The sequence below is a fragment of the Hippopotamus amphibius genome, chromosome 2, assembly GCF_030028045.1.
Source record: "Hippopotamus amphibius kiboko isolate mHipAmp2 chromosome 2, mHipAmp2.hap2, whole genome shotgun sequence".
Lineage (NCBI taxonomy): Eukaryota > Metazoa > Chordata > Mammalia > Artiodactyla > Hippopotamidae > Hippopotamus > Hippopotamus amphibius.
The window spans coordinates 165145175-165169463 of record NC_080187.1 but is presented as its reverse complement, the minus strand read 5'-3'; the positions used below and the strand labels follow the sequence as shown (position 1 = coordinate 165169463).

General features: G+C 35.4%; 1 protein-coding gene across 8 annotated transcripts in view; it reads right to left on the bottom strand.

Moving 5' to 3' along the window:
* The window catches only part of HEATR5A (HEAT repeat containing 5A), a 92572-nt gene that overhangs the window by 50780 nt on the left and 17503 nt on the right, over positions 1-24289 (bottom strand). For 5 of the 8 annotated variants that reach the window (XR_009051235.1, XM_057720913.1, XM_057720917.1 and 2 more), the window contains exons 5-13: positions 21119-21268; positions 19908-20082; positions 14706-14866; positions 13046-13301; positions 12287-12442; positions 10640-10890; positions 8191-8302; positions 3581-3733; positions 2466-2565 (exon numbers count right to left, since the gene is read on the bottom strand). Coding sequence is in view for 7 of the 8 variants with exons in the window: in XM_057720913.1 (XP_057576896.1) it covers positions 2466-2565; positions 3581-3733; positions 8191-8302; positions 10640-10890; positions 12287-12442; positions 13046-13301; positions 14706-14866; positions 19908-20082; positions 21119-21268 (1514 nt within the window). In the remaining variant the exon portion in view is untranslated. Of the gene's footprint in view, positions 1-2465; positions 2566-3580; positions 3734-8190; positions 8303-10639; positions 10891-12286; positions 12443-13045; positions 13302-14705; positions 14867-19907; positions 20083-21118; positions 21269-21889; positions 22043-24289 lie in introns of those variants that run through there. The other 3 variants (XM_057720916.1, XM_057720919.1, XM_057720920.1) reach the window with 2 other exon arrangements.

The window sequence follows — 24289 nt, the reverse complement described above, 5'->3', positions numbered from 1 at the left end:
GGTAGCTGGATGTAAGATCAATTACATTTTTTAATACAATAGCAATAAAGAGATCATACACACACTTCCACATACTTATTTAATAACTGCAAAGAAAAATATGAAGTATCTAGCTGGGAACAGATTTTTAAAAACGCAGATAAGAATTTTACACAGAAAAAATTTTACACTTTGTAAACAACCTCAACAATAGGAGAGGTATCATGTTTATGGCTACTGTAAAAATATCAGTTATCCTCAAGATTATCTATAGATTCAATTTAACTCCAATAAAATTTCAATGAGACAATCAAAACTGCTAAAAGAGCCAAATTATATCTAAAGATGAATAAGGCCAAAAAACTTGCTCTAACAGACACTAAAATTTATTATAAAGAAAATGTGGTATGAACACAAAAAGGGGCAAACACACCAATGGAACACAACAAGAGCACAGAAACAGACCATGTCTATATAGCAATATAATACATAACAGAGGCGAATGGCCGTCACCGGAGAGAGGAAGCATGGATTTCTTTAGTAAAGTATGGGCCTATTTGTTACACATATTAAAAAAGAAAATGAAATACCTCACTCCAAACACAAAAATAAATTCCAGATAGATTAAAGACTTAAATGTGAAAAACAAAAACCTTAAACATTTTAGAGAGAAATAAAAGAATCTTTATAACCCTAAAGGTGATTTCTTAAATCAAAAGACAGAAAGTACTAACCAAGAAGTAAAAGACTGATAAATTTGACATTTAAGTTAAAAATGTCTGGCAGGGCCTGGGTTCAATTACTGGTTGGAGAACTAAGATCCACAAGTTGTGCAGTGCAGCCAAAAAAAAAAAAAAAAAAAAAAAAAAAAAAAAAAAGTCAATCAAAACACTATTTTACCTAAAAATAGGCAAAGATATGCATGAATTGTGACTTCACAGAAGGGGAAACAGTGAGGAACAATAAACATAGAGAATGGCACTTAAAGCATCAGGAATCATGTACATAAGGTAAGATCATAATGAGATACCAATTTACACCTACTGGATTAACCAGAATTGATGTCTGAGTAAGTGTCAGTGAAGAAGTGGATCAAAGAGCACTCCCACATACTACTGATATACACATGCAAAAATTTTGGAAAATAGTTTGGACATTCCATTGACAGGAGGGTAAGTTGCTGTATATTCACACAATTAAATATTATACAGCAACCAAAAAGAATGAACAAGCTGATACACAGAGGAAGTTTAGAATCATCACGTGGAGTAAGACAAGCAAGTGTCAGAAACAGTATGATATTTGCCTGATCAAATTCTGCCTGATCAAACCAAGCAAAACTAAACAAGGTACTGTTTAGGGAAACATGTATACATGATACACTTCTTTAAATGTAAGAGAATGACAACTCTAAAATTCAGGATAGTGATTACCTCTAAAGTAAGGCAGAAAGAATGTTATTAAGAGAGAAGCACACATATAACTTCAACAGTATCCGTGTTCTAGTCCAGGGGTAGCTAAATCCAGCCCATTATCTGTTTTTGTAAATAAAGTTTTACTGGAACACAGCTGCATTCATTCATTTACAGTTTAGCCATGATTGCTTTCAAGCTATGACAACAGCATCGGGTAGGTGCAACAGAGACTGCCTGGGTCAAAAAGCCTAAAATATTTACTCTCTGACCCTTTATAGCAAACCTTCATTAACCTCTGTGCTAGTTGTGCTGAATTCATAGGTTTTCACCTTATTACTATGCTTACTATTATTATGCTTAAGATTATGTTAAACCATAACCTTAACTGTATTTTTCTGTGTACATAAAATGTTATATCATTAAGTAATTTTCAGAAAGACTTTCTCTAAACTGTACATTTTATTAACTGGGAAATTATAAGTGACCATGACATATATTGGATTATAAAAAAAAGTTTTCTTATCATGTACATATAAGTCAAATGTATGAAAAATATAAACAACAAAAACCTGAAACTGTTAATAAGCATCTGGTTCTTAAGAACACAGAATAGCACTAACAAACCAATAAAATGCATACCTGAAAAGGTTAACAGCCTTAATATACTTTGTTGGTTAAATCTGACTGTGTGGAAGATACAATATCCACCAAGTAACTTTCCTTCCCTTTTATTTTTTTTTTTGGCACAGGGGCTTAATTGCTCCGCGGCATGTGGGATCTTCCTGGAGCTAGGATCCAACCCGTGACCTCTACATTGGCAGGTGGATTCTTAACCACTGCACCACCTAGGAAGCCCTTTCCTTCCCTTTTAATATGTATTTTTCTTTCAAGATTCTAGACTAAAAAAAAAAAAATAACATAACTAAATGTTTGCCTGCCTCTGTAAATGGAAAATCATTCACCAACCATAGAAACTTGGCCTTTTTAATGTACTTAATAAGATATTATGTAACCAGAGGGTAACTGATGGCTATTAAAATTTTTTATCAAATCTAAATAGTTGATCCTTACAGAGTTAGCAAATCCACAGCGCAGGGAAGTGGTGTAAGTAGATGGGGAATTACTTCCTCAGTAAGGAGATCACCACAGTGGGAAACAAAGCTCTTGATAGCTGAAAAGCAGAACAGACTTTTACTTAGCAGAGTGTAACGAAACATGAAAAAAACATTCAGTTATGTACAGCATTTGCATTTTTTAAGAGAAATAAATGTGCTAAAACCAAAAAAATTCTTGAAACTTTAGTTAAAAAAAAAAAAGGAAGCTAATGTCTTCTACCTCCAATCAAACTAAAACAAAACAAAAAACAAAACCAATAACCTCCCACACTTCCTAGAATTACTAAAAGAGACCAACAACAAAATTAACAAAATGTTTCTCTCCTGGGGTTTTACTCAGCCCTTGAGCTCAGAAGTAGAAGCTAAGACCCTTAAATTTGCCAATTCTACAATAGTTCTGAGGAACCAGGCTGACTTTTAAGTCAGCATGATAGGTTTTATAGATGTTACCTGAAACACACAAGTTTTTATAAGGAGTTATTTCATATGTAGAATAAAGTGAATATTTAAAAGTTAAACTCAGTTTCAAAGAAGCACTGATTTTGGTTTTGTTTGTTTACTCACGGCATTTTTACCCTTGAAAAAGACTTTATTAAGAAAATGTGTTTCAAAAAAAATCAGTGTTTCCATGTTTTTTGAGGGAACCCACAGTTCCTTAGCTCAAATTTTTATGATGGATGCTATTTTTAAGGGTATAATTTTCATATATAAAAACCTAAATGAAAATGCTAATTAAATTTAACTTAGTCAATGGTAATTAGTCAATGCTAATTAAATTCAACTGCAGTTTTTCTGAAAAGAGGAATAAATGCTACTTAAGACAAAGCAATCTTAACATTTCTCAACTGGATCACATTATAATAAAACATGCATCCTAAGGATAAGGACACATAAGTTTGGTTTATTACATCATACTTCTGTTATAATCACCAACTAATCAATTATGTTCAATAACAAAAATCACCAGAAGCAGATTTTTCCCCCAAAGATAAATAAAACATACAAGTATGTGTAAAGTTAAATGAAGAAAAAGCCAGAGGAAAAGGAGAGAAAAGACCAAACTCAACCTACCACAGAGAGCACCAGCTCGTCCTTCCAAGGTTACCTGCCATGTAAATGAATCTCCTCGGCTCTTTTCTGTTTCTAGATCTTTAGGAGACACTGGAAAGACACACTTCCACAACAGCAGAACTCGAGCAAGGTGATGACTGACAAACGCAGGACCTGTAAGTTATTCAACTTGTCACTTGTAAAAGAACCCAAAGTGGTTACTTTTTAAAACCCTTCCCTCTTAAAATAAACACGTTTTAATCCACTAGTGCTGGATTACTTTGTCCCTCTGGTTCCAATGAATGTACTACTGATCAATGACTATCTGCACGCACTAGAGTACAGAGAGGAAAAACAAGGAACTAACAGTAAAGTCTGGGCTCTGATGTCCACTCTTCTACTACTGCTGTGACCCCTTTGAGCCTCAGTTTCTTTTAACAGTAAAATGAAGCCAGGACTACCTGCACTGTTTATCTCCAAAGGTTTGTCCAGATCCAAAGAACAGAGTGTACTTTAAAGTAGCCTGAAAAACTAATGTGCCCCGTAAATGCAAGGTACTATTGTTCATAACAGATAACACTGTATCCTGACAGTAATTCTAACTTTTGATAGCAACTTGCTCCAGGCCAAAAATCAGATGTGATTCGTTGGAACAGAACTTTAAAAAAAAATTTTTCAGAGCAACGTGAATGAACTGAATACACAAACCCAGTAATGAAAGGCAATGTATTGTACAATGATAGCTTTTTATAGTTGTCCCTTGGTACCGGTGGGGGATTGGTTCTAGGACCCCACAGATATCAAACTCCAAGGATGCTTAAGTCCCTTATATAAATTGGCATAGTACAATCTGTCCCCCATATCCATGGATTTGAAACTCACGGATAGAGGGAGCTGACTGTAAGTATTTGATAACACGCAGCATTATCAGCTAAGAAAACAGAACTAAGAAGTATAAAAATCAAAATGCACAGCTTCTCTCCCCACGTAATGTTCTTTAAAATTCTGGGGTTATCTTAAAATTCTCCTGTAAGTACTCCCTACTTGTTATTCCCGTGTCCACTGACTGCACGCTCTCCTTCTGCAGTACGGCAGCACAGCACAGCACAGCCCGGTACCAGGCTCTGAAGCAGAGCACCTCGGTTAACATCCTGGCTCCACCCACTTACTAGCTGTTTAAACTTGGATAAGTTACTTAATCTTTCTGTGCCTCAATCTCCTCACCTATAAATGGGGATCACAACAGTATTTTACCTCATTTGACAGTTATGTGAGTTTATATATAGAACAGTGCTCCACCCATGATAAGCATCTATGTATCTGACAATATGTAATTATCATTCAAAACTTGTCTTATTTGCATACGAAGAGGTGAGAGCATAATGGCAAAATGAAAGGGCATTTCTTAAGCATGCAATTTAGTATCTTAAAAAAAAAATTTCTTCATTTTTCTCCTGATTTGCTTTTTAGGAAGAGGCCCTCTACTAATCCCTACAGCAAAATAAGTCTAATTCACTCCTTGCTCACTACCTTCTTTGATGAAGTAGTACTAAAAACATCCTAGAATCGGGATAAAATAAGGAAATTGCAGTCAGGCAATTAAGAATAAGTGACTAAGAGGTTTCTGTGAGTGCACGCACACACACACACACGCACACTCATATACAATGGGCTGTGGGAATAGAGAAAATTCTGAATGCAAAATTTAGTCAGATACCAAAAAATAAAGTATGAAGTCACTGGGAATACCCACAGTTAACATAAAGTTTCATAAATATTTGCCACTGTACCCTTAAGATGTCTCTAACTCAATAGTGAACAGTGCAGCATCACTTCCCAGAGAGGTATCAAGATCATTTATTTCAGAAACATATGTAAACTAAGTTAATAAAAATGAGTTTGTAGTAATTACAAAGTTAAAATACAAACAAGAGTTAAGTTCATTCCCACCAAGAATAACACTGGATCTAACAAAAACCAAACACTCATTGTAGATACCTGCAAGTGAATCAAAGTGCTGGGTATGTGGCATCAGATAAACTGGGAAGTGCAGCAAAAAAGGGTTAAAAATGTTGGGAGTTCACATTTGAGGAATGAACTTAAATGTGGTCTATTTGAGTTTACATTAGTTTGCAACAGTGAATATATTAAAAAAACAATGAAAATTGTAAATAGTGGAGAAAATGCAAAAGAGGTGTTAAAACTGCCAGGCAAAAATTAATAAAGCACTCAGACTGTAATCTAAATTCCATTTCCCACAAAATATAATCAGAGCTCCTTGGAGAAATGACTGGTTTCAAGCTGAGGCAGAAATTATTATTAGTTTTTAAAAAATACATATACATAACTTTAATCACAGTTAAATATACAGAACTATGCCAGTCTCCTAGGTGTCTTCTGACCCCGGGTCCTCTCTGATCCCCTTCTCCTGACATCCCACTCTTTGGAAGTAAGTCATTTCTCGAATTTTGTGTCTGCCTCTCATTCTGAAGCAGAAATTATGATGTAAAAGCTGGGACATCTTGTCATGCCAAAAATAAAGACATTATCAAAGAACACTAGGTGTAACTAAGGAGCCCGCCTACCACAACTAAGGAGCCTGTGAGCTGCAATAATAAGTAAATAAATTTAAAAAAGAAACAAAACAAAAAACAAAAAAACAAAGAATAATAGGTTCATATGAACCAACTAGTTATGGGCTCCCAATGACTAAAGATAATTTGAAGATCAAAGGAATAATGACTGTGATGGATTGAAACACATTAAATATATAAAAATCTATGATACTTAAAAGCAAATCCTCACTGATCCTCTTTGAAAATTACTAGGATACCAGTAACACATTCTAAAAATTGATAATAAAATGAAAGGATAATGCATTAAAAAAAAAAAAAAAAAAGCCCAACAGGACTTCCCTGGTGGCACAGTGGTTAAGAATCCGCCTTTCAATGCTGGGGACACAGGTTCGATCCCTGGTCCGGGAAGATGATCCCACAAGCCACAGAGAAACTAAGCCCGTGTGCCACAACAACTGAAGCCTGTGCTCTAGAGCCCGCAAGCCAAACTACTGAGCTCACGCACCACAACAACTGAAGCCTGCGCGCCTAGAGCCCGTGCTCCGCAACAAGAAAAGCCAAGGCAGTGAGAAGCCTGCACCCCACAATGAAGAGCAGCCCCCACTCGCCGCAACTAGAGAAAGCTGGTGTGCAGCAAAAAGACCCAATACAGCCATTAATTAATTAATTAATTAATTTTTTAAAAGCCCAAGAAAACAGCAATTAAACATTAACTTTTTATTCTTTTTGGTATGTTGAATATGAATATGCATTAAAATATGACGTACTAATCTCTTTTATAAAGGAGAAAAGATCTCTTGTAGTTTCTTCCAATGGGATTACCCTGTTTTGAAAGCTTCTGTTCATTAAAATATTGCTATTTATTAAATAGTTTATTTACCCCTTTAATTAACCAAGAATATCTATATGGCAGGCATGAAACACCTAGCCAAAGGCAAATAAAAGCCTGACCACATTATTCCCATCACACTGTGAAATCATGATCTACACCAGGGGCCAAAAAACACTTTCTATTAAGGCCCAGACAGTAAATATTTTTTACTTTGAAAGCCATACTGTCTCTGTTGTAATTACTCAATTCTGCCACTGCAGTGCCTAAAGGCTACAGACAATATGTAAACAAATAACTGTGGTTGTTCTCTAATAAAAAGTTTATTTATGCACACTGAAAAGTGACTTTCATATATTCCTCATATATCACAAAATATCTTTTTTGTTTTTAAACTGTTGAAAACATAAAAACCATCCTTAGCTCACAGGCTGTATAAAACAGGTGGCAAGCCAGATTTGGCCTACAGTTTGAACTTGGATCTAGTCCAATAAATCTCTTTAATCATCTCAAAAATATTACTTAAACTGGCTCTTCATTTATGATTGCTTATTTTAATTAAGCTCCTTTTAGATTAAATTACTTCAGAGGTGTCAAAATGATTTATTGGTCAAATCCATCTAATTTTATATCCTAGCAATAAACCACACAACTATAATATAAAGAAACCTGAAGTATAGCTTCAATAAAGTAATAAAATTAAGTTTTAAAGTTACAGGATGTAAATATCATAGTCATGATCATAAAATAATTACCGATTTTTAATAAATATAATTTAAATGTGCCCTATCCCTTTCAATGTAACTACCTTATCATTGTCATCAATTCTCAAAACAATTATAGAAGTGGATTCATAGGCTATCATATGTTCTCTTGCCTATCCTCATATTGTGCAAAAATTTTTTTCTGAAGATAGATGTGAATGATTTTGGGAAAAGCTAGAGTCACAGAGTTAAGCATGAAAGCTGATCAAATTGGCTTATCCTACTTAAGGCTCATAAACTGGTCTTGAAGAGAATTTCAAATAAGGACATCTGAAAACATTCTGAGAATTGGAGTAAATAAGTATAGGCTTCCTAGGGTAACTGCTAGGAGAAAAACGTTTATGTGGTTATTTAAATTCTGGTATATTTTAAGTTAGACTTGTCAAATCATACATTAGAATATTTATGTTCAGAAAACATCAAGTAGTTTGTAGTTATGTAAACCCTCCACAAGACTGTTACCTAAGGTCATCAGGGCAGCAATCAACAACCATCCAGCTTGTGTGCGCTGAGCTGAAAGTCGACTGTTTTGAGCAGCAGAACATAGCAAATCCTCTGCTAATGTCATAATAATCTACTGACACACAGAAGAACAAGGGAAAAAAAAAAGCATATCAGTTTATTGGTTACTGGACAAATGACAGCAACTAATAACAATCTCTTGAAAAATTAACTCTTACACATAAAAAAGGTACATGATAAAAGACTGTCATTCATATAGACTATACCATAGGACAATGTTGTACAGGAAACTAAAAAAAAGTAAGTTTTCAAGGATAAGTACTGCTATGTTAGGTTGTACACAGCAACCCTATAATTCTTTGTAGAGCGTATGTGACAACACTGTACAACTATCCAAGTTTAGCTGTATAAAATTTGAATTTACTTTTACTTTTAAGCCATCATCTTCTTAGATCTGTACTTACCAGAGCAAGTTTCATTATAGGAATCTCTCCTTTTAAAACTTTGCATACTACTTTGATACCTGAGTGGCTGATAAGTCTTTCCAGAGGCAGTATACTATATGACCATATTTAAAAGTACTCAATGAAGTAGTTTCACAGTAAAGTGGGATTAATGAAAATGTTACATTTTAAAAGTCTGCGAAATAGACAGTATTCTAAAACAACAGAGAGGAAAAACAAGATATTTCACATTTATGGATAATACATGCTTATAGAGTACAAACGCCAACAGGCATCTAATATGTCTAAGAAAACATCTCTGTAACCAACCACCTCTAGAAAAGCAGCAAATATTTTGAGTTGGTGCATACCTTTTCTAAAGAGGAAGGCTAGTATATTTTTTAAACAACCAACCAACTTACTACTAACTTAGGACTACTTGCAGCCTCTACAATCAACAGACAGCATTTAAAAAGGGTGGGGACAAAAAGAACCAATTCTGTCTACCTAAATTAATAAGATCTGAGGACATTAAATTTAACTAATTACACACAATGGCAATTCTTTCATTAGCAAGATGTGGTGTGTTAGTTGAGATTAAAATAATAAATTTAACTGAATAATATCACCTCCTGAAGTTGTTGATCACCTTATTCCAACAGCAGTGAATATTCAAAATAATTGAAGAATAACGGTGTATTTGTTTGCAAAGACTAAACAGCAGAGCATATACCATAATATACATTAATAATGACATAGGGGTGACGAGAAAAAAGAAAGTAACAATGGTGATTTATCTTTTTAAAAAATTCTTATATGTATGTGAGGCCCAGATTATGAGGGCTTTTCACTGTCAAACAATATTCTCTGACAACTTACAATTCCTATTCAAAAAGAAACAAAATTCCCACACCATGCTTTGCCTATTTTGTGTTTTATATCTGATCAACAAAATTTCTTTAGTTCTCTTTACAATTCTTTGTACATTAAGACTGAGTAATTTACTTTTCAGGTTCTATATCATTTATCTGTTTGAAAGTACTACACTCAAAAGCCGTACTTTTCAGCAGCAAAACAATCTGTTATCATTATGAGCTCATGGTGGTTTATATATTTATTGTTTCTATCCACTGTTATCATTATTTTTTTTGATGCACACACTACCCCATTTTTGGTCAGGGGGAAAGTCTAAAGTTACCTCCTGTATCCTTTTAAAATGAACACAGTCTCTGATGACTTCCTGGTGCTCTCTGACATCACAAGATAGTCCAGGCTTATTTTGTGCATTTCCTGCCCCACATCTAGAACCAGCCATTCCTCCAAGGGACCCTGATTCCTTTTTGGTTGGAAATGGTACTTAGGGCCATAATCTGGGCACTAGGGGTGTTCCCTGCTACTGGGTTGTCATTACTTTTCTGTCTGGACAGAGTGAAATGAAATTAAAAGCTCATACTGATATTTTCAATTTAAATTTAACAAATGCGTCTTTTACTTAATTTTCTTGATTCTACAGTAGTAGCTTTTCCTTTTTTATATGGAAAATCTTGGTTTCTAAGAACATTACCTACTTCACTTTACTAAGTATGTAAACTAATTCTAAAATACAACCACCAAGAATACCACTAACTATAAAATTATTAAAAGAAGTTTAAGATTTCTTTTCAAGCTCTATTTGTCCTTTACAATGCAATCTTAAAATGCACTTCTATAGCAGACTTGAATATATGGCAAAAAAAAAAAGGCTTCGGGAACAAAATCTGTTACTAACTGGAGATATTTCTAACAAAAAGCACAGAAAGCAACTCTAAGTGTTGATACGAAATTTGTAACCATCCCTTTGTTTCTCACAGTAATTACGTTCATGATACTTAACACTTAAGTAGTAGTAGAGCAGACAGCTCAGAATTTGTCGTGCATGGTCCTTACTGGGTGGTGCACAAGAAGATGATGATGTTTTCAGGAAAACCTGAAAAGTCACTATCATGTGTGAGGAATGAAATCATTACCTTGCCCTTTCCATGAGGAATTCCTAAAGGACAATGTGTCACTGCTCCCAGCAGAGCTGCCACAGCAAAACTAAAGCCAGTAACTGCTTCAGGTGAAGACTTAAGGACAGTAAGCCTTTCAAGGCAACGGTCTAAGAGAGGCGTTAGGTAGGAAGGTAGAGCCACAGCAATGCAGTGTAGACACCACGCCGCTGCTAGTCGAACAGAAATGCTAGGATGAAGAGTAACTGAAACGACATTGTCAAGGATGCCTGGAAGGAGAGAATAAACAAATGACTCAGCTATACAGATTAAACTCAGTCACTGAGTAGTCAAAACAGTAAGCAGCCACATGGATGTGAAATATATTATCTTTATCAAAAGCCAAATTAGGATTTTAAAAATTAAGATACATAATTATAATTTTTTTGTACCCAACAATTACTTCTATTAATACATCTCACGAAAATTGGCTTAAATTAAGTCAGTAGACAAAAGAAATTTTTACATCCTAAATAAGCCAATGTTCTGCTTACTTTATCTTGAGATCATTAATTTGGTACTAGGAATTAAAAATAATCAATAAATAACAAAAACATCTTGAGAAGAAATGGCACAGCTTGCTTCATCCTCTTTTTCTTTTAAATCCTTTCTGGCACATTTCTCCACATAATTAGTATTCTCCCTATGTACCATATTTCTCAACCTGAGAACAAAATGCTGAACAAAATCAAGGCTTCACCAGGTCCCCAGTGGGCTACTAAGCCACTACCAGTAAGTGAAAGACAGTGAAGTGCCACTACCAGTAAGAAGAAAAACTCTACATTTGCTATAATTCGACATGTACCTTCATCAAAACACGTTCATGTCGCCTGCTACTTAAATATGCCCTAGGGTAAACTGCTTACAAACCAAATATAATGTAAGCTTCAGTCAGCAGGAATTGCGTAGTACAGTCAAAGGACAAAAGCCATTAAAGATGATTTTAAAAAGTAATTAAATAAAAGAAGCCAGTCACAAAAGGCCACATGCTTTATGATTCCATTTATATTAAATCTCGTCCAGAATAGGCAAATCCATAGAGACAGAAAATAGATTAGTGGTTATCAGGGCTGGGGAGAGGGGAAATGGGAAATGACTGCTAATGGGTGTAGGACTTCTTGGGATAATGAAAACATTCTGGAATTAGACAGTGGTGGTGTTTGCACAACTCTGTGAGTATACCAAAACCACTGAACTGTATACTTTAAAAGAGTGAACTTTATGGTGTGTGAATTATCTCTCAAAGTGATTAAATAATTTTCAAAGAGAGAAAGAAAAGAGAATGCTTGAAAAGACCTCTGAGGAAGTAAATTATGTGTACCATACAGAAACTCATACTTTCACTGCAGATGAGACATATGAGCTCAGGTTTACTTCTCCGTTTTTCCATGTTATTTTAAGTATCTCCAGAAAAGGGGCTGGAGGTAGAGAGAGACCTAGAGAACAACCTTTAGTTACAAAAAAAAAAAAACAAAACTTGATTATATTTCATAAAACAACTCTAATAAATCTCTAGTTGAATCTGTAATAAATGAGCTATATGAGAGAGCTTTTCTTCCTCGGAGAAAAGTTGTCTAAAGTAAAAGTGAAAACAAAGTATTCACACTAGTCACAAACAACAGATACCTGCACTTGAATCCTGTAGCAAAGGTGCAGCTGTGGTGCCAAGACTGTGAATGAGATTTCCAAGTTCTTGTAAAGCACATACCAGCATGTGTTGGCTGGCTGCTACATCTGCGGAGCCAAGTCGGGTTTCCAAATTACCGTCACTCATCACAGCATCTGACAGAAGTATAAGAATTAACTAGGCATCACTGTTTTATTAAAATTTACTACAGAGGATAGGTATTAGGAGCAGAAACATATAAAGGTAAAAATTAATACTTCCACTTGATATATATGAAACCTTTGAGGCAGTACCTAAAATACTAAAATGGGGACTTGCATCTACAGAGAAAGAATTAAGCTAATATAACCAATGTAGTTCAAGCAACCTGATCACAGATGGCTTATTACTCTTTTAGCAAGTGGCACTGAAAAGGAGAACTCCAATTTTATCGACACTCAAGATAAGCAGAGTGGACTTAGGACAGTACAAGAACTGAGATGAACTGTTTCAAAGACAATGTATCTTAACTTCTACAGAAGATTATGAATTCTGAGGAACTACGATCCACCAGCCTTTAAAATCAGTACATATATAATAGCTCTTATCAAGTTAGATAATTTATGTCTCATCTATATATAGACTGCTTTACTCTGAAACAACCGACCTATATTATAAAAGTGTTTTTTGGTATTAATGTAATCATACACCAATCCAGCTTTCTCAAAGGGACAATTTCTTTAGCACTGTTAAAACAGACTGTCTTAGTAGATCCATACCCATAACTTTCTTTAACTTCCAGATAGCCTGGCAAATATCCTTGGCAGCAGCAATCTGAGCCTTTTCTCCAAGAAGGCCTCCAACGGTAGCTCGAAGGATAAATGAAACACAACGGCGACTGCAGACAGCATCAGCCTGAGTCTGGGTGGCCTTAGGGTGCGACTGTGAAACCAGGCTTAGGATATGAGAAAGAAAGGCAGCGAAATTTTTCTCTAGCCATGCTCCTCCTAGTGTTGCAACAAATACCACGTAAGCCTAAAAAAGAAAGGAGTTTTATCTTCAAAACGAAATAATTTTAATCCTATATTAATGTTTTCTCTTTCATGAAATATGCAGAATTTATTAACATTTCTTTTTAGTCTTTCCTCATTTATATAGCCACCTTAGCCATATATATATAATACTATGTTTTTGTTCGTTAAGCCAACATTGAGGTACACAGTCACTCAACTGATATTTCATTTATGCTGCTTGTTTTATTTTGGTCAGACTGCAAAGTTTCAGGATAGCCACCATAGCTGGCTAATACGTAAAATGTGCCTGTGACTTCTCTGAACAAAGCATTCAAGCTCTTTAACATTCTGTGTTTCTTTCTTTCTTTTTTTAAATTTTTTGGCTGCACTCCAAGTGGCACTCAGAATCTTAGCTCCCCGGGATTGAACCTGTGGCTCCTTGCAAATGGATGCGCAGAGTCTTAACCACTGGACCACCAGAGAAGTCCCTAAGCTCTTTAACACTCTCAACAAGAAGACCCAAATCAAACATACAAACACAATGTAAGAGTTAACTATGGTCTAATACCATAACTCTAAGGGAATTCAGTTCTAGAAACCAGAAAAGAAAGTTTATAGTGACGAGTCGCTGCTCTTTATTTTCACGAATGTTAATGTTTTGGCTTACTCCAGAGATACAGACAGTAGTTTTCTTATGTAATCTGTTTTTTAAAAACACACTTTACAATTATACTGGGACATCTTATATTTTCATGATATCTAATATCATCAGTATAAAACAATGAGGATATATATGTGAATTTTAAAAAAATACATGTTTGCTTTGAACCATAATGACATTTAGAAAACAAGACAATTCTAGGAAAAAATGCAAAGACCTCTATACTGCCTTACTCTAAGACCCTTTTCCTAGGGCTTACCTTTTTAAGTTTTGTTTAGGACCAAGAAATTAAGCACTTAAGTGATTACATGCTGTAATCTTTCTTTAGAAGTAGAAACCATATAAAATAGAAATAGAATGTTGCCCATGCCAAATATTATGCACCTAATGGCTTAAATTTGAACTGTATAAGCACACATAAACACGATGGAAAACATGTTAAACCACAAGACACATGGAAGCCCTAGGCCTAGAAACATACAAATGTTGTTTATGTTTCAAAGGAAATAAACAATAGTCTCCCATTATTACGAACTGAAAACACATTGTGGGTAATAGCCTACTTACTTAGCTTTGTATAAATAAGGTTCTCTTACTTGTAATCTAGTTTTTTTATGAAGTGTTTTGGCCTCACCACATCTATTTATAAACATGAGAGCATAAGTGATGACCTCGCACACTATCACTTCTGTCTGGAGTCAGATACTAAAACTTTCATTATAGGCCAGTGAGAATTACATTTAGATACTAATTTGTGATTCTAACCTGAGTGACTCCAACTCGAACATCCCTACTGACTGAACTGGTTCCTTTCAGCATATCTCCACTGGCTCGAAGGAATCCTGAACTCCCACGTAGAAACCCTGTTCCTAGTAATTCCAGAACTTCCTCCAGAGATACTCTGCGAATGCTTTGACGTGAGGCTGCTATAACAAAGAACAAAACAAAACGTGATTCTATTTTACAAACTAAATTTTAATGCATGATCTTAGTTTTGCATGATCTTAAACAGCATGTTAACAGAAACAAAAATAAATTAAAAATTCAAACAAAAGGCAAAATTTACAGGACATTACACACACTAACACATAAAGTCACACAAGGGTTCAGAGATCAAATCACAATGAATTCTGATGTATCATGTCAATGACATCTTAAAGTCACTTTGAGATTACGCCCTACTGCTCTCTTGTCCTCAAGTTAAAAGACTAGCAGTCTTCTAAAACTAGGGAAAACATAAATAAAATGCCCTAGTTCTCCATGAGTGAAAATGTTATACAACACTTTGAAGATTCTTTTGAAATACTAAAAAGGCCAAAATCATAATTTTATCTTTCTAAATGCTCTACAACTCTTAATTAAACTTACATAAAGTAAGTACCATGTCCTATTTTTTTTTTAATTCTCAACTGCAAGTACAACTGTTGTTATATCCTCAGTCTCTGAGGAAACCAAAGCTAAATATTACTAAAACTGCTCAGTCAACCCTTAAGCTGCAATAATTAAGAGCTTAGTTAGGCAGAATGTTTTAAAATTTGACTTCAGTTTGACACACCTGAGTTTCTCCCTGTGAATATCTAGGGAATAATATCTCCTTTAAAAAAAAAAACAACCCATTTTTGCCCTTTCATTCTTCTGAAAAAATGATGGTCACAAGCTCTGGCCCTCATTATTGACTTAAGTCATAAACAATGGAAAAACAAACTTCTGTCAATCCAAGTCATGAACAAAAAATATACTCCTCAGCCTAAAGATGAAACAGATGAAAATCTATATTGACAGGAGGAAAAGAAACATTAGTGATTAGTATAAAATCCATGCCCTTGTGGATCATAAATTCTAGAAAGGAGAGACAACAGTAAACGTAACAAATGACTAAGTATACTGTATGCTAGACAGTGATTAAAGCCACACAAAAAATAAAGCAGGTATCTTTTCTGTGTAGTGAGCTCAGTGGAGGGCTCTGCTAAGTGACGGGCCAGAGTGTAAGGACAGGGCAAGAGCAGAAGAACAGGACCTTATTATTCTAATAAGGAGGTGAGTACAGTGAGGTGCCAGTGGCGAACCTTGAGCAAAGGAGTGGTGTGATCTGTTGCTCTGCTTCTGTGCTGAGAGAAGACTGCGGACGGGCAGAGGCAGAAGTAGAGAAAACCGTTAGGAGCAATTTAGTAATTCAAGCAAGAGGTGATGTGGCTTAGATCAAGGCAGTCACAACAGGAGTCTGGGTATGCACACTTACATATCTTTAAAATTTTTTATTAGAAAAAATTTCAAAATTACAAAAAAAGCTGCAAGAAGAGTAAACTCCCATGTACCCTTCACCTAGACTCCATATCTTCCTTATCACTCTCTTTTTTGAAAAATACATATATGGCTAGTTGTAGTTATAGAAAAGCCCTCAATCTGAGTTTTTCCTCAAGAGAACTACATAAGTAATACTGTAAGCCTTTTCAATGCATAACATCAAAAAGAAACGTCAGGCTTGGTGTCAGTCTGTCCCTACATTGGTGATACTATCTTTGAACACCTGAATAAGGTGTCTGCCAGTCTTGTCCACTATAAAATATCATTTTTCCTTTTGTAATCACTATGCCACCTGAGTGGTGATACTTTAAGACAGCATAAATAACCTGTAACCCATTTAAGAATGCACTGAAGATTCCTATCTGCATAAATTATTACCATAATGATTGCAAAAAAGGTCACTATCTAACAACCATTCCTTCTAAATTTTTTGGTTGGCATTCCACTGTAAAAAGATCTTCCCCTTCTCCTATATTTACTTATTTTCATTTTGTACTCATAGATTCCCTTTTTATTTAACAGGTTATAACCCATTTCTATCATTATTAATTCTAATACTGTCCTGGATTTGACCAGCACAAGTGTCTTCAGAAAGCTGGCCAGTACAAGCTCCTTACTTTTTTGGCACAAGACGCTCCAGGTTCATCCTCAGACTTTCCTGGCCCCAACCTCATGAGTCACTTCTTCAAGGAGTCCCAACTCTAGACATGTTTCAATATTGTTAAGTAGAATAGCTACTGAGTGTGAGAGAGAAGATTCAAGGGCGACTTTACAAACTGCGGTTTGAACACCTTCAGGGACAGAGCTGTCATCAACTTAGATCAGCAAGGCTATGACTGCAAGTAGACAGGTATGTGTACATAGTGGGAGGGGAAATCTAGCATTCACTTAGGACAAGTTAATCTGAAACATCAAACAGACATGTCAAATGGGCAGCTAGATATGAGAGTTCAGTGTCTAGGAGAAAAGTGTGGGCTAAAGACATAATTCCAAGAATCCCCGATACATAGATGGTATTTAAGCCATGAGATTAGTTGGATAAGATCACCTAGAGTGAGCTTACGTAATAAGCAGAAGACCAAGAACCAGGTGATGGGTCTCTCCTATGAGAAGACAAGGAATCATCAAAGTCTGAACAGAAATTTCTAGAGAAGAAAGAAAACCAAGGGAGCGTGAGGTCCTAAAAGGCAAGTGAAAAAAGGATGAGGAGGAAGATCAACTGAGTTAGATGTTGCTGAAAAGTCAAGTAAGAAAACTGAGAACTGCCCACTGGCTTAGCATGGCTAAATATTAGAACAGAAGCTCCACAGGGCAGGGGCTTTGTTCAATAACACATCCTACATGCTCAGGACAGATCGTGGCCCTATATAATCCTCAATTTTTACTTACCGAATAAGCGATGAATGTGGAGGTCATTATCGACCTTAACAAAAACAGTTTTCAAGAGTTAACTGGGGGAAATCCTAATTGAAGTGGGTTTGAAAGAAGAAAGAAACTAAAAAAACAGTATTAAGAACTGCTCTGAGGAACTCTGTTGCAAAGGGAAGAAAAATGGGGCTCCAGCTGGTTAGGGAAGATACAAGAAAAAAAAAATTTTTTTTTAAGATGAGAGGGAAAAAAAGCAGGTTTTTATAGGGAATAATGCAATAGAGAGAGAAAAGTTGAGGTAAGAGAGGGGAGACTTCCTAGAGCTATGTCCTCAAGCAGGTGAGACGATAAGCTTTAAAACATATTGAACATATGGCTTTAACAGAGGACGAGACAATTCATCTTAACAGTGGAAAAGTCAGAGTATATGGGTATAGATGCTGGAAGGTGGTAGATTTAGTAGGGGAACCTATGGAAGATAGGCCATGAAATGAAAGTAAGATGGGAGAAGATGAAGATATAAAATAGTCAATTAGGAAAGTGGGACAGTGAATGGATGAGGGAAATACAGTATGACTTGAGGGTCATGATCAAGAAGTAACTTTGAAAGAGTCCATAAATCCCTGGCAACTTATCCCAATGTTAGGAAAATGTCATACTCAATCCCTGCTTTTTAAATGCCTTGGAATTAATATACTATCTATTAGAAGCCTGCTGATTTTACTAGGAAAATCATTTCAGTTCTGTACCTCATAATCGAATATTGTGGTTGGGTGTACAAACCTCCACTGCATCTGTTTTCCAAATTATTAAGCACTATGTTGCTAACTATTAGTCTCCTACGTAAAAAAAAAAATCTATTATGATATCTAGATCACTTTTTAGTTGTATGAAAATCACTCAATTATAACATAAGCCTAGAATTTACAGATGCAAGATAACAGGATTCCTAACAAAAGATTAGGAAAAAAAAAAAAAAGAAAAAAGATTAGGCCAAAGTTTTTTTAGTGTGGGTGAAGCTGGTTCTTCACTTTGCTTAGACTGATTACAAAAATGCTGCTATTAGTTTAGTGCTACTATGGGATATACATTTAAACATTATTCACATTTGTTAGGCAATTCTGTATTTTGCTTGCTTTTCCTGCAACTAGTGCAACTAGTGTACTAGGGCTAATGATACATTTATGGAAACAATTCACATTTTCCAGAGGGTCTTCCAATTTCAATCTCTTAGATGGCTTAAGAGTTAACCTCCTAAATGCTCTGAACAACTTTAAATTATAAGATTAGAAGAACCACAATTTTTAAAAAATGCATTATAAATTCTAAACTTCTGGGTCTCAACTGAAGAATGAGGGGACTATATAGTTGTTAATTCTCCCTAGGTTATTCTGATATGCTGTACTCCCTTGTCTTCTCTCAGCTCTGGTTGAGAAACCCTGGCTTAGATGAAACCAGAACCCTTCTTAATGTCACAATAAACAATTTCTAGAGCAATGACCCTAAAACTTTAATGTGCATACAAATTATCTGGGGATCTTGTTAAAGTGAGAATCTGATTTAGTAAGTTGAGTGGGGTCTGGGCTTCTGCATTTCTTATGAGCTCCCAGGTGATGCTAGTACCCTCGGTTTGCAGATATCGAGGAGCAAGGTTCTACAGAACAATCACATTTTCATTAGCATGAGACTGTTATTCTCTGGAGACAGAATAATAAAGTAAGTTTTTAATTATTCATCAGTGTTTTCTATACACTGTAGATTAAACCCAGGCAAACCTTTTTGTTTTCAAAAATACTCCACCCTTACTCACTGCCTAGGAGTGTATAAATAGCAAATAAACACTAACACCAATTGTTCAAACAGTAAATTTCAAGTACCTCCTGTTTGGAATTATTTACATCATTGATCCCTTATACCAATCTAGAAGATGGCAAGCCAAATGTATGTAATCTGATGCATGCTGCTTAGAAAAAAATTCTCAAGAATTAGATCATATCTCTTATTGGATAACACTCCACAATTTAAAAAAGAAAAAAAAAAGCCATGGTGTAGAGGAAGACAATGATTGAATAAAGCACATTTATTTAAGAGTTCTTTTAATTTCTTCCTCAAACTTTCACTGAATTGTTTTAAAATGAAATTGTAGGACTTATAGAAATGTTTCCAAACTAAAATTTATATGATACTGCCTCTTTTCAAAAGTAATAATGAGTAGCAGTAATGCTACATATGTTTGTTTAAATCAACTGGGAAAAAATTATGGAAGACATTATGAAAATAATTACATGAATTTACCTGCTCCTGGGTGTTTAGAAATTATAGCTTTGGCCAACACCGTGCCTAGTAGCTTTGAAACTGAAATCCGCACATCATAATTGGAGCCTTCAAAAGATTTAAAACATAGTGTGGCCACACTGTCCAGGTCTGTACCCCACATAAAGATGGCCTCATTCTGAAGTTCAAGGAGACACTATTCAATCAGGAAAAAAAGAAATTAATAAAAAACAAAATATAAATGTCAGGTTCAGATCTATATAAGTTGCAGAACCTATCAAGATTAACAAAAATAATATACAAATCCAAAGTCTCTAATAATGATTGCAGGGACAACAAGTGAATACTCACTAAAAAGCCATAAAATTACACTATATAAAGCAATGTGTCCACAAAGGGAAGGAGAAAGACCCATTTTTAATTCGGTGGGCTATGAAAAATGTCTTTAGAATCTATCTGTTGGCTATGAACAATTGTAAGCATAATTTCAAAGTAAACACTTTACTATCTAACCAACTATTTTAAGAAAGTATGATAAAAACAAAAACAAATCACTTTCAAACAACATAAACCGTACATTTAAATTTTACCCAATTATAGAGAGGAGGCACAGTGGAGTGGAAGGAATACTTAGACTCTGGTAACTTGAACTCCCCACTTTTGACAATGTGCTGCTTACTACTTTAAGAACCTTGGGGGACTTCCTAGGTGGTGCAGTGGTTAAGAATCCGCCTGCCAATGCAGGGGACATGGGTTCGATCCCTGTCCCAGGAAGATCTCACATGCTACAGAGCAACTAAGCCCGTGTGCCATGACTACTGAGCCTGCGCTCTAGAGCCCGTGAGCCACAACTATTGAGCCCATGTGCCACAACTACTGAAGCCTGCATGCCTAGAGCCCGTGTTCCACAACAAGAGAAGCCACTATAATGAGGAGCCCGTGCACCACAATGAAGAGTAGCTGCTGCTCGCATCAACTAGAGAAAGCCCATGTGCAGCAATGAAGACCCAACACAGCCAATAAAATAAAATAAGTAAATAAATAAAGAACCTTGGGAAATTCATAGAACTCTTGGGGTCTCAGTTTCCTCATATGTTAAAATGAGACAGTCATACCTGAATACCAAGGTTGCAGCTCTAAGATCATGTAGCTGTTACTAGTGTTTTCCCTGGGATAAACTGATTTAGTTGCCTTTATATTAATTTTTAGAAATTCTGCTTAGACTATTTTACCTTTGCAGCAGCACAACGAACGGCCATGGATCTATCTGTTAAGCAGGATCTAGCAGCTTTATAAACATCCCTGTGGCAAGGTGTAGCAGCAGCTCCCAGTCCATTCAGTATGTTTTGCAGACTCAGCATAATCTCATATCGACCTTGTGACTATCAGAGAAGAAAAGATTTAAAGAACAGGAAGAAAAAAATTCACTGTGAAAAACAGCATTAAGAATTGAAATTTATCTCATATATGAGAGAAATACTCAGATTTTTGTACACACTAACCAACCTATTCTGACATCAAGAAAAATGAACAATTGTTATTTTATACAATATTTACTATTTTAAAAGTGTTAGTTGTATATATTACACTTCAACACAATATAAATTTCATAGGGTTGATGTGCTGATTAAATGAAATTATATGGAAAGTGCCAGGGATAAAACTTCCATGTTGTCAGGCATTCAATAAATGGTTGCCATAAATGAGGTAACATGGTAAGAGTGCATGGTCTGTCACCTACTAGCTACATGTCTTTGGGCAAATATGTTTATCTGTTAAATGGTTGTTGTGAAGATCAAATGAGTGACTACATGTGAAGTGTTTAGAACAGTGCCTGACACACAGTAAATGCTCAGTTGAGTTCACAGCTATTAATATTTTATCACTCACTGGGCCAAGTATTTTAACTCAGAGGTTATAAGTCTGGGTTTAGATTTTAAAAGACCTGGGTTTGAATCTCAGCTCTGAACCTTAGTAGCTGCATGACTTTAAGCTGTTCTTACTTATTTCTTCATCTATAAAATGAGGATAAGGAACTTCCCCAGCAGTCCAGTGGTTAAGACTCTGCACCTTCATTGCAGGGGGCATGGATTCGTTCCCTGGCCATGGAACTAAGATGCAACATGCTGCACAGTGCGGCCAAGAAAAAAAAAAAAAAAAAGAAAGAAAAAAGAAATGAAACAACGATAACCAACCCCACAGAGCCAGTGTGGGAAGTAAATAAGCCCCTGTGGGGAAATCATTCACCACAGTGCCTGGACACAGTAAACACTCAAGAAATAGTAGCTGCTTGTATTACGATGTTTTACTAAATGCTCCAAATGCTTTCTACGTCTTAGGAAGTTAAGGCCAATATAGGTAAGTTAAAGCTGGAGAAAGATCAACATCAAGGATCATTTTCCTTGTAATGTTATTAATTTATTTTTGTTCAAAGGAGTACAATAGTGACTAATTATAGGTGGATGACTCCTAATGGGAAACTTAACTTTCTTTTATGCCAATTTCAAATGCTGTTTATCACTACTGGTGTGTATCAAAGGTGGAAATCCTTTATGATATCTCCAAAATGTTGTGGCAGTGAATCAACTAAATCATAAAAGTAAAAAGTGGAGGAGAAAATTAAATACTTAGTAATAACTTAAAAATTTCTGAAACTTATAGAGTAATCCTGTGTTAACCATGAGGCCTAAAAAGTATAGCTTAATCAATGAAGTTTAGAGAAAAAAAAAAGTTTAAAGTGGCCATACCTCAGTAAATATAAGTTCTTACTGACATGTCCTTTTAAATAAAACCAGATTTATAGATATTAACAATGTCTCCTCCTGGTTTGTTGTTAATCTCAACATATCTGAGAATTTCCAGCTTTCCTGATGTTGCTGGTGTCTAGTTTCGTATCATTGTGGGCGGAAAAGATACTCCATGTGATTTCAATCTTAAATTTGTTCAGACTTGTTTGGGACCTAATATGTGATCTATCCTGGTGAATCTTGTCTGTGCATTAGAAGAGAAGGTGTGTTTTGCTGCTGTTGGGTGGAATGATCAGGTTACGTCCATTAGGTCCAACTGGTCTAATATGTAGTTCACACCAAGGTTTCCATGTTGATTTCTGTCTGGGTGATCTATCCACTGATGCAGCAAGGGGGGGACTGCAGTCCCCACTATGATCGTATTGCTGTGTATTTCTCTCTTTAGGTCTGTTAATATTTGCTTTATAATTTAGATGCTCTGAGGAGTGTATAAATATTTACACTGTTATTATAACTATTTTTAATAGTGATTATTGTAGCCATCATGCTAGACATCCCTAATAGATTACATTCTAATTAAACCTACTATTTACCACTTCATAGTGGCAAGACTCTTAAAACAGTATAATTCTATATACCCTCTCATATGCTTTATGTTGCTGTTTTATGTATTCTAATTCTATATATTCTTCCATTTCTTTGCCTTCATTATGAGCTTTCTCTTACATAAATTAAGAATTAAAGTATAGCCTACACTTTTGTCCACATGTTACCATATATGGCACTCAGTATCATTTTGTAAAGCTGTTCACCTCCAATACTGGTGCCTTCAGAGAAGAAAGATTTCCTTTTCCTTTCACCACCAAAAGACCTGCCATTGATAATTATCTCAACTTCTATCCTTAAAATATTTGAATTTTCTTGGATTTTTCAAACATATTGGGCAAAGTTTTTTATTTTATAAAATGGTAATAAACTTTTATAAAAACTACAAAAAAGGGGCTTCCTGGGTGGGGCAGTGGTTGAGGGTCCACCTGCCAATGCAGAGGACATGGGTTCGATCCCTGCTCTGGGAAGATCCCACGTGCCGTGGAGCAACTAAGCCCGTGTGCCAAAAAAAAAAAAAAAACTACAAAAAAAAACCCCTCTCCTTGTGAATTACCTTCTTCAATCTTTGCATAAACTATTGCTGCTGCGAAGTGATCTGCTGAGTTGATTCTCTTACCAGTTTTACGTTATGGATTTCACTTCTCAAAGTTCTGGAACAAGTTACATTCTTCTTGAAATTTGGCATATTTTACATTTGAACATTCCCATGTTTCATGTTGATACAGTTAAAAAGAAATATGTGGGACAGGCCAGCATTTTTATAAATTATTTCAGAGCTGTTTTCTAGACTTTTTCCAAGTAAGGTAAGAACAGGAACTGGTGAGTTTTTTTTTTTAATATTTAAAGGTGCTGAGTTATCCTTAAATATGAGGGACCATAGATTTAAAATTTTTGGTATACAAACATAGAAATGTTTTCATTTCAAAATTCGACTAGTAAAACTATAGTTGGCAAGAAATTATAGTATATCTTGGATGTCCAATAAAGAGACAGTTACAAAAACAAAGGGTGTTTCACAATGGTAAATGATGCCCACAAATCAACGAG